The sequence below is a fragment of the Schistocerca serialis genome, chromosome 10 (genome assembly GCF_023864345.2).
Source record: "Schistocerca serialis cubense isolate TAMUIC-IGC-003099 chromosome 10, iqSchSeri2.2, whole genome shotgun sequence".
Lineage (NCBI taxonomy): Eukaryota > Metazoa > Arthropoda > Insecta > Orthoptera > Acrididae > Schistocerca > Schistocerca serialis.
This window is the reverse complement of record NC_064647.1, coordinates 205,424,790-205,439,151: the sequence shown is the minus strand read 5'-3', so window position 1 is coordinate 205,439,151 and position 14,362 is coordinate 205,424,790. Positions and strand designations below refer to the sequence as shown.

General features: G+C 38.1%; 1 protein-coding gene across 1 annotated transcript in view; it reads left to right on the top strand.

Annotated features, from left to right (window-relative positions):
* Positions 1-14,362, top strand: part of LOC126424891 (serine/threonine-protein kinase PAK mbt) — a 113,394-nt gene that overhangs the window by 27,143 nt on the left and 71,889 nt on the right. The window contains exon 2 of the mRNA XM_050087723.1: positions 10,187-10,444. Within this exon, the coding sequence (XP_049943680.1) occupies positions 10,187-10,444 (258 nt within the window). The remainder of the gene's footprint in view (positions 1-10,186; positions 10,445-14,362) is intronic.

Sequence of the window (14,362 nt, the reverse complement as noted above, 5' to 3'; positions counted from 1 at the left end):
TGGTGAATGCCTGGAGAATGTTATCTACTTCCATGTGTAGTGTCAGTAGTGAACTAGGGGGGAGGTGGTGTTACAGTGTGAGGCTGTTGTTTGTAGTTAGGCTGTGATCTCCTTATAGCACTTAAGGAAATGCTAAACGCTAAACAATATGAACACTTTTTTTGACATTGAGTACTGTATACAGTAGAGGAATAGTTTGGTGACGATGATTGTATCACCGTGACAATGCACCTTATCATAAAGTGGCATCTATGAGGCAATAGTTTCTGGACAGTAACATTCCTGAAGTGCGTTAGTGTGCCCTGAGTCCCAACCTGAATGATTTAGAACATCACCCTTGCAGTGTCCGGCATCACTACCTTCTCCAGTTTCAGCTCTTTAGGAAGAATGGGCTGGAATTCCTCTACAGATGCAGTGGTTAGCACATTGGACTTGGATTTGGGAAAACTATGGTTCAAACACACACCCAGCCATCCCGAGTTGGTTTTTCCGTGATTTCCCTGAATCACTTAAGACAAATGCTGGGATGGTTCCTTCAAAAGGGCACAACCGCTTTCCTTCACCATCCTTCTCTAATCCAAATTTGTACTTCCTCTATAATGACCTCATTGTCAATGGGACGTTAAGCACTTATCTCCTCCTCCTCCTCCTCCTCCTCCTCCTCCTCCTCCATTTGGATATCTCATTCAGGGTAGCTCCAGAAGATTTCAAGCTGTCATAAAGGTGAAATGGTGGACACACTCCATATTAATGTACACTGGTAGGAGTCTGGATACTTTTGATCTGGTACTGTATTTGTTCAATCCCAAGACATAAAAAACAGGTATTATGACCTAAAGATAACATAAAATATGCGGATGTGATATATATTTGTATAGCTTAGGTTAGGTTAAGCTGGAAATGTATGGAAAAATCTAGATTCCTTCATTCAGTGGTAGTGGTAGTGGTAGTGGTAGTGATTGTTGTTGTGGTTGTGATGATTAAAGGATAAGAAGAAACAATCACCACCAAAATTGTCTACCGAAGTTAAATGTTACATAAAAACAAAGAGAAAAATATTACCTGGGGTGGTATTTACATCTCAGATCTAGTGCCTCCGGGAGGGTGTTCGCTTTTAACTTCCAGGATTTGATATCTGCCATGTGATGTCCAAGATGTATTTCACATCTGAGCACCAGTGGAAGGGGATTGGCACGTTATCAGTATGCATTTTACTCACTGCTGTCATGGATAAAAAAATTGGTTGATCAGACTGCTTAGGACAGGAGTGGGCAACAGGCGGCTTGTGGGCAAAATTTGGCCCATGATCAGTTTCAGTCAGACCTGCGGAAGAAATTCATGGGAGAGCGAGATGCTTGCATTGTACTCTGCCTGTGACATATTTCTGGATACTGGTGATTCAGACTTTAACACTTTTTCAAATGACCGAAGAATTGATGACTTAATTTGTTTAGTATTACAGAAACAGCCCATGTCCATGTGGTCAGTCATTAAGAGTATTTTTGCACATACATTTAATACATGCTTACTAATAGTGTTTGTGGATATTAACACACTAAATTTTAAAAAGCTCCAATGACCTGCCCATGGCTGAAAATTGCTAACTTACTCCAAATTGTTTGTTGAATGGGACTGCCTGATACAGTGCCATATTTTGTTTTTCTGTTCTTTCTCCTGTTAACAACAGTAAATAATTGTAATCCATTGCGAACATATTAGAATGCGGAAACTGTTGAAACTGAAGGTGATTTGTGATGAATTAGTTTCAAGCAGTAGCTTGTATAAGCATTTATTTTTCCATGATGACATTTCAGGATGCTTGGCACCCTATCTTCGAATGTTTACATTTATTTACTTGTTGTGAACATTGTTTCTTTACTAACAGCATTCCAGAATTTTGCAATGGAAGTTTTGTAGACAGTTGTTGTAAATTGTCAAAAGGAAAAAAATAATGTTTACAACCCTTAATAAATGTAAACATCTGAAGAAGGGGGTTACATGAGTGTACTCTCAAAAATACGAGTTTCGAGGCATAATTTGCAAGCATGTTTTGATGGGAAAGAAGTGCCATTCATATCAGTATTTTACTCAACGAACATTAATGTCACAGGCACTATAGTTTTGAATTTTTGTGCTAGGAGTGCTCCTGTTGTGTCATGTGATGAGCTGGTTCATGAGCTTAAGGAAGCATATGAATCAGGCCCTAGAAGGCCTCTGATTTGATTTGCTTTGCTTTGGCTATGCGGGAGAGGGGGTGAATTGTTTGCATTTTCTGTAGTCAGAGTGCATTGTCAGTGGAATACCATCACTGCAAGGAATAATCACTATAGAGCTACAGAGTGCTATATGGTTAGATGCTCTAGATGAATGCCAACTGAGACATTTTGTGGTGGTTGGGTGATGTGCCGTTGTATAACACCCCGTGACTTAGGTGAATCAGTGATTACAGTACTTGTACGTATGTAGTGGTACAGCCCATTCCTTGAATGAGAGGTATCACTTCCTTAAATACATATGTCAAAATGTCAAAGAAAATATGTTTGTGACTGGCAGTAGTCAATAAGTGGTGAGCACCCCACTGTTGGGAGCTGTTTTAAATCGTAGGTGCTGATACCAGTGCTAACGGTCCAGTGACAGTACAAAAGTGGGTAGCAGTCAGAAGATCCTATCTGCTGAGGTGGAGACTGGAGTTCCATGGAGTGGGTGGTGCAGAAGAAAGAGCCCCCATGAAATCTAAGAACGCGAAGTGTCAAAGATGATAAATGTACTGTAATTGTTAATTATCAACTTGAATATCAGAACTGTTATGTACTTAGTACAGAGAGGCAGTATATGAATTAGTAGCTGTCCTCGTTTATCACATATTGAGTTGTAATTTTGAAGATAATATAAGAAGATGAATTGATTCTCACTTTTTATATATGTAGTGGAGTGAATGAGAACAATAAGTTAATTTTCAGCAGTTTTATCTGCAGCCTATATTCATGTGAAAACTCACAATCTGTTAGGCCTCAAACAACTGCTAGAAAAGGAGAAAAAGTACTTATTTTAAGTGACACTCATGGCAAAAACTGTGGGAGTATACTACAGTTCAAATTAGGTAAAAAATTCAGACAAATTAACTGATAACTTCTCTGATAACGATATGTGAATTGTTATTGGTGGCACAAATGATACTGAAAAATCTGTGGAAGAATTTTGGAAGAACATGATAGATTCCTTGGAATATATATGTAAACTGACGCACAAAACGAATGTAAAAATTCATCCAATACCGCTTAGACATGACGCACAGGATCTAAATGAAAAAATCACATCTGTTAATCGCATTATGTTAGAAAAAAATCAACACTGCCACAGGTGTATGTAGGAAGAGATTATCTGTGAATTTCGAGATCGAATGCCTGAAAAGAAATGAATATACAACTCATGGTTTGCATCTAAACAAACAAGGAAAGATTCACATTTGTAATAGGCTTGCTTCTTTCGTACACATGGTGAAAACTGAAAAACCAAGTACCAGTATAGGGAAAAATCATATGCAAACGGACAATCAGATAAACAGTGCCAGTTTTGAAGTGAAAGTGCCACCCATGAAAAAACAGACAGTTATGGACCAATATATGACAAAAAATAAGCTCAAAGAAAGTCATAACAACACACTTACTAGGTTAAATTTCAAGCCATCAAATGCAGCAGCAAGGCAGTCATTAATGGACAGATGGGTGATAAAGGACAAAAGAAGTGGAAATCGGGAACATTTCAACAGGAGAAAGGCTGGAACCAACATATAGCGAACCAGCAAGCCATATGTCAAACACCATGAATGCCAGCCCTGAAAAACGTTAGGATTTTTCCCCCACTAAGTACACTAGCTCAAATTGTGAGATAAGTGGTCCAGTGAGAAGTGATTTACTCCCTATACCTAATTTTAAATTACTCCATCAAAATGTTCAATCACTCTCGAATAAACTAAATGAAATAGAAATAATGTTAAATGACCTAAGTGATATTTCTGTACTACACTTTACAGAACACTGACTCAAACAAGATATGTTAGAGCAAACATACATTCCTCAGTTCGAACTGCAAGCATGTATTGTAGGAGATTATCAAGTCATGGGGGTACCTGTGTATATGTTAGAGAAAATATTGAATTCAGTAGTGTAACTATTTAACACTATAAACTGTCCTGTGAAAAAGATATAGAACACTCTATAGCTGAATTACCAAGGCAAAATACAGTTATTGTTTGTGTACACAGGCCACCAGATGGAGGCAGAAAAGTGTTTTACAATCCTACGGAGGAACTCTCAGAAGAAATTCACCCTCGGGGAGAGGGTAGGGGGTGGGGGGAAGCTTTAATAGTGATTTCTAGAAATTCGATAAATTCAGAGATGACATTATAAATCTACTACAATCGTTCAACATCAGTGGAACTGTAACTGAACCAACTTGAGAAACACCAACCTCTGCATTTATCATTGATCAGATCTTTATAATTACGTGCAAATATACCTATAACAAACAAGTTGTAAACACAGGTTTTAGTGATCACAATGCTTAAGTCCTTGCAATGAATATTTCAGGGTACTCAATTCCCAGTATAATACAACACACAATAAGGAATCTCAGTTTTTAAAAAAAAAAAAAAAAAAAAAAAAAAAAAAAAAAAAAAAAAAAAAAAAAAAAAAATAAAATAAAAGAAAGTGGAATATTTTTGTTCTCTCCTAAAGGGTGTAAGTTGTAAATATGTATATGACTTGTAATAATACCAATAAGAAATATGATATGGCTACATTCAAACTTTTTTTTGAAATAACTCTTCCCAAGAAAATCGGAAAGCAAACAAGTGGATTACAAAAGGGATAAGGATATCATGTCAAAATAAAAGGAAATTGTAAGATTAATCCGAGCATAATAATAATCCTGACTTTATTACATATTTCAAAAGATACATAAGAATACTAACAAGAGTTATTTCAAAAGCAAAAAAACTAGAAAATGACAAAATATTGTGTAATTTCAAGAATAAAACTAAAGCAACCTGGCAAATTATAAGGAAAAAAATGGGCACCAGGGCAGTTAATCACAGTAATGTAGAACTGATTATGAATAAAAATAAACTAACTGACCCCAAACATGTGGCTAGTGTCTTCAGCAATTATTTCTCTCATATAGCATGCCATGACAAACAGCCAGTCAGTCACTCAGATCAAAAAATTCATTCAAACACATTATTCATGTATCCAGCAACACCTGAAGAACTGTAAGAATTACCTAATAAATTTCAGTGGGTGTTGATGAGATACCAGATGCTATTATCAAAGCTAACACAACATTTATTGTGGAACCACTAACAGACATAGTAAATTCGTCCTTTGAGAGTGGTGTGTTTCCAAATAATCCAGAAACTGCAAAAGTAACACCTTTGCATAAGAAGGGTGCAAAAAGTGATATTACTAATTATAGGCCAGTTTCAGTATTGTCAGGATTCAGCAAAATTATGGACAAATGTTCCTTAAAAGATTAAGTCTTCTTAAATAAAGAGAGGCTGATAAGTGACTCCCAACATGGGTTCAGAGCTGGAAAGTTAACTCAGACAGCAAATTGTGCCTTCTTAAATAAAATATTAAAAGCAGTGGATGATAAGCAACATGTATCTGGGATATTTCTGAATGCAAGTAAAGCCTTTGATGTTATTGATCATGACATTCTCTTGCGTAAATTAAGTAATTATGGAATTAGAGGCCAGTCTGAAAGGTGGCTCCAGTCGTACCTCAGTAATCATCAGCAGATCACAGAAATAAAACACAAAGATAATGAAACAAAAAAGTGGGAGGTGCACCTAAACAATTTAAATAAGAGACTGAATTCACTAGCATATGCTGTTAGGATCCCCACTCAGAATACAAACTGCTCATCAGTACTGACAATATACCATTGTAGTATACAGTCGCTACATATATACGGAATAAATTTTTGGGGGGAATTCCACAAACTCTACAAAAACATTTAAAATACAGAAAAAGGTTATCAGGGTGATAAAAAAAACTAAAGGCAAGGGATCCTGTAGACTCCCATTTAAAACTCTCAAAATATTGCCTCTGCCTTGCTTGTATGTATATGAAATACTAATTTTCACAAAGGGGAACATTTAAAAAAAGGAAAATCTCTTCAGACCCAACTATGATATACACATTTATGAAACTAGCAGAAGTTGAACCTACGTATGAACACAGTAAATACAAACTTATGCAAAAGAGGAGTCTATCATACTGGAGCTACCTTATGCAACCATTTGCCTTGTTACCTAAAATGCATACAAACATTAAATGCATTTAAAATAAAGTTAAAACAGTTCTTGCGTGACCATTGCTTCTATTCTTTGTCTGAATTTATGGAACATCATAATTTGTAAACCTCATTTGCTAAATTTTACTAATTGTCAATTTATAATATAGTTTATGTTGTGCTTGTCATGTTCATCGCACTTAATAACTGCTATTTTCACATATAGAAGCAATGTACTACACCAAACTACATTATTATATGCATTTTGTTTATATCGTCAATGTAGTCAAAATGACTACTGTATGGTACATTAACTAGGTTTACCACTATCCTATATCACATGTACCAACTGTGTACTAAAATGATTCTTGGACAAATAAAGAAGAATAAACAAGGTGAAGTCTGAGCCAGGTTGGAGAAAGAAGGCATACGGATTCAGGGCACTGACTAACTGGACCCTGATTAATAATACTTAATGGGAACCAGATATTCAGTAAGCAACATTTATTGTATAAGAAGGAGTGTTTAGGTGGCATCTTATTTTATTGTTTTGTGCTTGTGGTAAAGTATAACAAACCATCACACAGTCCAAGCCAATCTGAAACACTTCATGTACCTAAACAGTTCAGTGAACCATGCTTCGTGTGGGGGCCTGAAGCAAAAGATGGGACCATTTCCGATAAGAACACTTACCCTCTACTGCTTTATGTTGGTGATATTTCACTTTCCTGTAGCCAATCTGAAGCTAGTTTGATACCCAACAATAGGCAAAAGAACAGGCATGGAATTTTTAGTATGAAAATGTGAAGTTTTGTTGTTGTTCACAGTTATCTGTACTTCTTGATTTATGTAGTGATTACTTTGGAACATGAGGTTGTGTAGCTAAAGTCCACAGATGATGTATGAGGCTCTTATGCTGCATGCTGCTGTTTTTGTTGCTTGTAAGTGTTCAGATGATAGTGTACGGCAGCCGGTGAGAATTGCTGAATGGCATGATTTCTTTTGGGAGAAGATGTGATGTGATTACATTGGTTTTCGATATGGAGAATGAGGAGAAAAGTAGATGTGCTGAGGGGCAGTCCTGCAGAGTAGCCCGAGGTACAGGTTAGGTTGGAATGTGTGAATTAATTTGGTTGAGTTGGCAAAGCCAACTAATGTGGCTGGAAGGGGGGGGGGGGGGGGGAACTATACATACTGACAGATTGACCAGTAATGTAGCACTTGGCCAAGGTCAGTTTGGAATGTGACAGTTTGCTTGTAAGTTGGCGAAAGCAATGAATCTGAGCACAAAAATATGATTGTGATAATATATCTACATATAAGGTAGCTCAAGACACATGTTCATCATATAACCTACTTCTATGTCTTATTTATGAGTTTGCTGAAAATAGTGACAGTGTACGTAATAGAACAAACTACCAGGTACGTTTCCAGAATGAGATTTTCACTCTGCAGCAGAGTTTACACTGATATGAAACTTCCTGGCAGATTAAAACTGTGTGCTGGACTGAGACTCGAAATCGGGACCTTTGCTTTTCGCGGGCAACTGCTCTACTGACTGAGCTACCCAAGCACAATTCACGACCTGTCCTCACAGCTTCAATTCTGCCAGTACCTCTTCTCCTACCTTCTAAACTTCACAGAAGCTCTTCTACGAACCTTGCAGAACTAGCACTCCTGGAAGAAAGGATATTGCGGGGGATGTTTCCAGAATGAGATTTTCACTCTGCAGCGGAGTGTGTGCTGATATGAAACTTCCTGACAGATTAAAACTGTGTGCCGGACCAAGACTCAAACTCGGGAGGTCCCGAGCTCGCGTCTCGGTCCGCCACACAGTTTTAATCTGCCAGGAAATTTCATACCAGGTACATTTATTTGTACAACTTTGGAAATTATGAGCGAGCATGTTGATTACCTGTTGACAACTGATTTATGATTCATCGTGTTCACTTTTCATCATTCATCACGCAAACAGTGAACAACTGCAGCATCCAACGGAATAGCTGGGTGTACTGTAAGTCCACTTTTATTGATTGTAGAAATTGCAGCAGGTTTTACAGTTATGCCCAAGGCTTTGAGAATTACTGGGCTACTGGACCTCTGAAGGTATTGGGACAGGAAAAGTTAGCGGATACTGCCATTACCAAAGCACTGTGTTTGAACAACTGACCAGTTGATAGTCTCTCTCTCTCTCTCTCTCTCTCTCTCTCTCTCTCTCTCTCTCTGAGGAAGAGCATTGTGCAAAAGCTTAGCAGTTATTTCTGATTTCTGTCTTGTTTATATGGCTGTCAATTGCTCAGAGCTTCATCTATTTGATGAGTGCTTACCTTTTGTCTCTTTCAAATTTGTGGTTAAGTTGATTTTGTGTTTGTACTACACAGTGTTATTCAAACTTTCACTGATAGCATGTGGTGAGTGCACACAGCTCTGAAGTCAGGAACAGGAATAGTATCATAAGCTTAATGTTAGATCAGTGGAGGAATGCTCCGAGGAACTTCATTCTGTAACAGAAGTTTAGGCAAAAACAGGATTTCTAATATAGGTCAGACATCAAGCTCAATGCGAAGGTACATAGTATCTACGGATTGTTATTAGGGGTGTTGCATATGACATCTGGTTGTTTATGTCAGTGAGTCGATCACAACCAACTGCATCTCACAGCCTGGCAAAGGGGCTATATTAGCATATGAGAGGTTAGCTTATGTTATCACTACAAAAATAGCCATGCTTTAAAAGCTCCATGGCAACTGATGAAGGTTCCAAAATGTTCCTTTCTAATTGTAAGATTTGTTAATGGTGTTGCTGGGACATGAGACATTGCTATCATGTCATCGCTACAAAACACATCTGCCTACCATTCTCTCATTGGTTGCTTAAATTGAGCTATTGCTTATTGCTACCAATAAATTGACTGCTCATCCCTCTGATATTTTGCTATATAACTTGTTTTTTGCCAGTTGTCTTAAAATTTGTTTTTCCAAAAATTATCTGATGTCCAACTCGCACCTCTCCCTCTACCTGTCGTGCATTCCCAGACGGAACAGCTCACAGATTGTGCCAGCATTGTGAGCCTGTGAAGCAAATGAATACTGTCTGCATCCAGACTGATGATTATTCATTGATACTAATGTTTTAAAAATTGGCTCAACATTATTGAAATTGGAATGTTGCTTATTGAGGACACTTAGGCTCCTCCATTAGGTCCAATTTCCTGCTTCACAGGAGGGATAGGTTTTGGTGTGTCTGGAAAAAAATGTCAGACCTAATTCATTGCAACCATTGCTGGGAAAACAAATTGTTACACGAATTTCTATCTGTCATTTTAATATTGTGTGTGTGGTTGATATTTAGCATAGTGTACCACCTGTATAATAGAAGCATTTTAAGGATGCTTACATAAAGCTGCTGTTTTTTAACACTAAGCTATTTTAGTTGAAAGCCCAAGGAATTTCAGTGGGCATGTAACATTCCATGTTGTCAGTATTTGTTAAAATTCATTATTTTGTGTGTTACTCCGTGATTTAAACAGTAAAAAATTCTTTGTCCTGTTGCACAAATAACTTTTTTTTTTCAGTAAAAACTATTTTAGAAAAGTATATTTTGAAATTTTTCGCCATATGTCGCCAACATTATTAGTTGTTGCTACGAATAAAATAAGTGCTCATCCATTTGGTAATTTGCCATGTAACTTGTTTCTTTGCTAATTGCTTTAAAATTTATCTCTCTGATAATTACCTGTTACTCAACTCCTTTCGATTTGCCCTCTGACTTTCCCCAATTGTTGCTAGTTGCATGCTTATAGTGACTTGCCTCACTTCTTACTTCAATGGTCTTATTTGTATTGGTATTTAAAAATTGAAGTCAGCTAATTATGTTCACTTTCATTCTTCAGACAATAGTTCGTGGTGATCCTCGGCTGAGTGGCATTCCGAAAACTTCGAATGTCGCCCGATCGAACTCGTTGCGATCGTCGAGCCCGCCGCGGCTGTCGAGGCGCGGGGAGTACCGCCAGGCTGCTGCTGGTGTGCCGCCACCAGTGCCAGAGGGGGAAGTGATGCCTCCACTGCCCCATCAGCAGCAGCTTTACAGTGGGGGCGGGCCAACGGCTGGACCTCCTGGCCCTGGTGGGTCTGTGAAGCACCAGCCCTATGTAAGACATACTTAACTACCTGCATGTGTAGACTCTTTGATTTGGCCAGTCTCATAGCAGCACAAAAAAATGATGCCACATTTACACCATGGAATAACCTTATTATGACCACAAGTTATTATTTAGAACAGTTGCTGTTTGCAGCTCGCCGACAGCTGGAAGTGTGTCAGTCAGGTACTGATAGGTCTATTGTAAGATTTGGTTCCATCTGCTCATATAAAACACATATATGTAAATTGAAGGTGGGGAGGGGAAGAAAGGAAAGGAAAGGGAAGGGATCACTGCTGTCAACTGCATTGGGACATCACATGGCGTCAGCAGCTACAAGTGAAAATGTGCACCGGACTGCGGTACGAACCCGGGATATCCTGTTTACTAGGCAGTTGCCATAACCACTGTGCTCCCTGGGACACAATGTTATCGCAACTGCATGGACTATCTCAGCTCGCCTCACGACCGATCCATATTCTCATCGACCGCCACCTATCCGCAGCCCTTTTACATTTCCTCCATATTGGCTCTTCCGAGATGCCTGTAGGAAGTTGGACATATTTGTGCATTCGCACTGAAGAAGGTGGATTCATTGCCCAGCTAGGCCTATTGAATTATATCATATAATAACATACCTATTCTTGGTCTTTTTGTCCAAACATGTTTCAGAAAGTCTGAGCATCATCAATGCATCATTATTTATATCTTGATTCCCAGATAAAAGTTAGACCTAAACATTTTGTTGTGTGTGTTGTGATTTTTGTTTTTCTCCTTAATTACTGATCATTATTATATTGTAGAGGTTTCATTAAATGATGTAATAATTATGAATAATAGCCAGCTGCACTATTATGTAAATTGTTTATATTTCATATCATACACGATGAGCCCATTTCAGCATATTGTCATCATTACGTGCTCTGTAAATTCATAAGTAAGCAATGGTCTTAATGTAGTGGTCTTGTAACTATGATCTGAAAAGCTATAATACATCATCAGGTGTTTTTACCCTACATGTGACATTGTTACTGTCCTGCGCTGTCTTTTTTAGAATTATTACTTTCTCTTAGGTGTACACAGGAGATGTATATCAGATTTTACTTGGTTTCCATATATGCTACTTTTCTGACAGCTTGGATGACTGTGGTTCAGTGATATTACATTTTTTCTTAAGTAGTTACCATTATAAATAAGTGATGTGTGAAATTCAGTTGTTTTTTTATTATTTTTATAGGTTTGGTTCTAATTATGTTTTTGCATAGAGTTTGTTTCAGTTTTATTGGAGATTTTTATTCTACATTTTTAATTTTTTGTGTAATAATTTTGTTATTGATTTATCTTGGTGTTATGTCTCTGTTTTACACTCGTCATGTTGTTATCACTGTTACCACAGATATGTATTATTTAGCGTCTCTGATATATTACTTTACCCCTTTTCTTGACTTATGGTGTGAACAAAGTTCTCTATGTACTTTTCGTGCTTTAGGTCAGTTTCTTCATTCAGTAAATTTGTCAGGTTGCTGTATGCATGTGAATATATACCTGTTTCCTTGAGAATGTTCACGAATGTTCCCTTGTGCGTAATATGGAGGATTTCATAGTGCTTCGTTTACAGGTTTTATGTCATGTTTTTCTGTTTGTAAATGTTGAAAAAATGTGGATGGATTGTTTTCACTGACTCTGGTGTGCTCTTTATATCTAATTTTGAAGTTTCTACCAGTTTGCCCTATGTAGAATTTGTGGCATGTGCCACACGAAATTTTGTAAATGCCGGGGTCATTCTGTATGGGAATTTTTGTGCTACCTTTGTGAATTTTGTGTTTGAGGCTTCTTTTTTATTTTCCAACTACATGTAGGCCATTGTTCAGGTGTCTCGGGATTCAAACTCAGACATTTCTGTACAAATACTCCATCATGAGATTAGTTGTTGACAGTGTTGACCCATTCGATAAGAAACATTTGTTCAGTGATCACTAAATGGAAAAGTGACGGGCACTTGGAGAACACTACTTTAAGAATTGTAGAGGAAGGTGTGCACTACAGAGCAGGTTTTGTTTTCAGCCAGCTTCCAACACAGCGGGGGGAGGGGGGGGGGGGGGGGGGGGAAATTGAGTGATATTCAAATGCAGCTTGAAACATTCCCTTGTGACATACTCCTTCTATGCTGCACAGAGTTCCTCAGAATAACGGAGAATTTTTCCCTGTAATGTGGTATTTATTGATGTACTCTCTTTTGTCTTGTTTTATTAAGCCTTTGTTTATAAATTTTCTAATCAGCATTCTGTTCATTGTTTACTGATTCATTCCATTATGGGTTAGCCTTAAGTCACATGGTTCCACAGAACTTGGCAAATAAATAAATAAATAAATAAGGGGGAAAAAAAAAAACGAAGTCGACACAAAATTGTTTAAGCCTAATTTTCTAAACGGGATTGTGATCACAAAATGTTTTGTACATTGCTTAGAGAAAGTTGTGAGACTTAAAAAACCATAAACTTTTGAAAAAATAGTTTTAATGAAGCAAAAGAAGACATTTATGTAATCTACATACAATAGCTTCAATAGTTAATAGGGCCTCCTTAGCCTTGTTCCACTCCTTGATCCTCTTTGACAGGGGCAGCCAAGAATTCGGCTCGTGAGCCGTTTGCTCACATGCCGTAACTCTCAGCCTGTCTGCACACTTCCTCCACTGCCATGCAAAACACTGAGAGTTGGGGGAAGGGGAAGAGGGGGAAACTGCGAACACGCCATATGTAGATCGCAGTGTAATTGCAGTACATACGACTTGGTTTCGTATTCCTCAATGACATAGGTCAGAAACAAAACACATTTTCACCGAGCGAGGTGGCGCAGTGGTTCGACACTGGACTCGCATTCGGGAGGACAACGGTTCAATCCCGCGTCCGGCCATCCTGATTTAGGTTTTCCGTGATTTCCCTAAATCACTCCAGGCAAATGCCGGGATGGTTCCTTTGAAAGGGCACGGCCGATTTCCATCCCCGTCCTTCCCTAATCCAATGAGATCGATGACCTCGCTATCTGGTCTCCTTCCCCAAAAACAACCCAACAACAACTCCAAAACACATTTTCAGTACAATGGAAATGTACAGAAAACAAATCTACTCACCAAGTGACAGCAGGGAAACACACACAAAAGGATTTAACTTTCACAAGCTTTCGGAGTCAGTGTCTCCTTCTTCTGGTGGAAGAGTTGAAGGAAAAAGAAGAGGGGTGAAGGAAAAGGACTGGAGAGGTTTAGGGAAAGGGGTACAGTTTTGAAAAATTGCCCAGAACCCCGGGTCAGGGGGAGACCTAAGAGATGGGATGAGAGGGGAAGACTGAAGCAAAGTAGTTTACTTATCTCTTGCGACTTTCTCTTTCTGTCTGACCAGTTTTAAAAAATTTCACAAAAATTTCATCTCCTTTCATGACTTTACTTATTAGTTTTTTTTCTAATTTCTAATCTTTTTTTGTATCATAGAGACCGCTCTTTCACTCTTATGGTGAGAGGTTCTCACCTACTAATTGCCTCTTGTTAACCATTGTCTATTCTCATGGTTTTTGTGTGAATTTTTGTGTTTTTTTTCCAAATTTTTTTCTAGCTTTTCTTCCATTTTTCTATCATTTTCCATCCTGTGCCTCTCATTTTTACCATTACCACCATTTCTATTTCTCCAAATCGTTCTCTCTTGCCATGATGAATCCCATGACATATTATGGCCTTTCTTTTTGAAAACATGCTTTTGCACTAGCAAAATTAAGGTCTCACATTCTCTTTCTTGAAACCTGCTTTTCCCTTGGAGCTACTCCCAAAGGCCAGTCTTTCCTTCTTATCCTGTCTAGTAAGTCTTTCCTAATCAGGAGTTCTGGGTGACTTTTCAAAACTGTACCCCTTTTCCTAAACCTCCCCGATCCTTTTCCTTCACC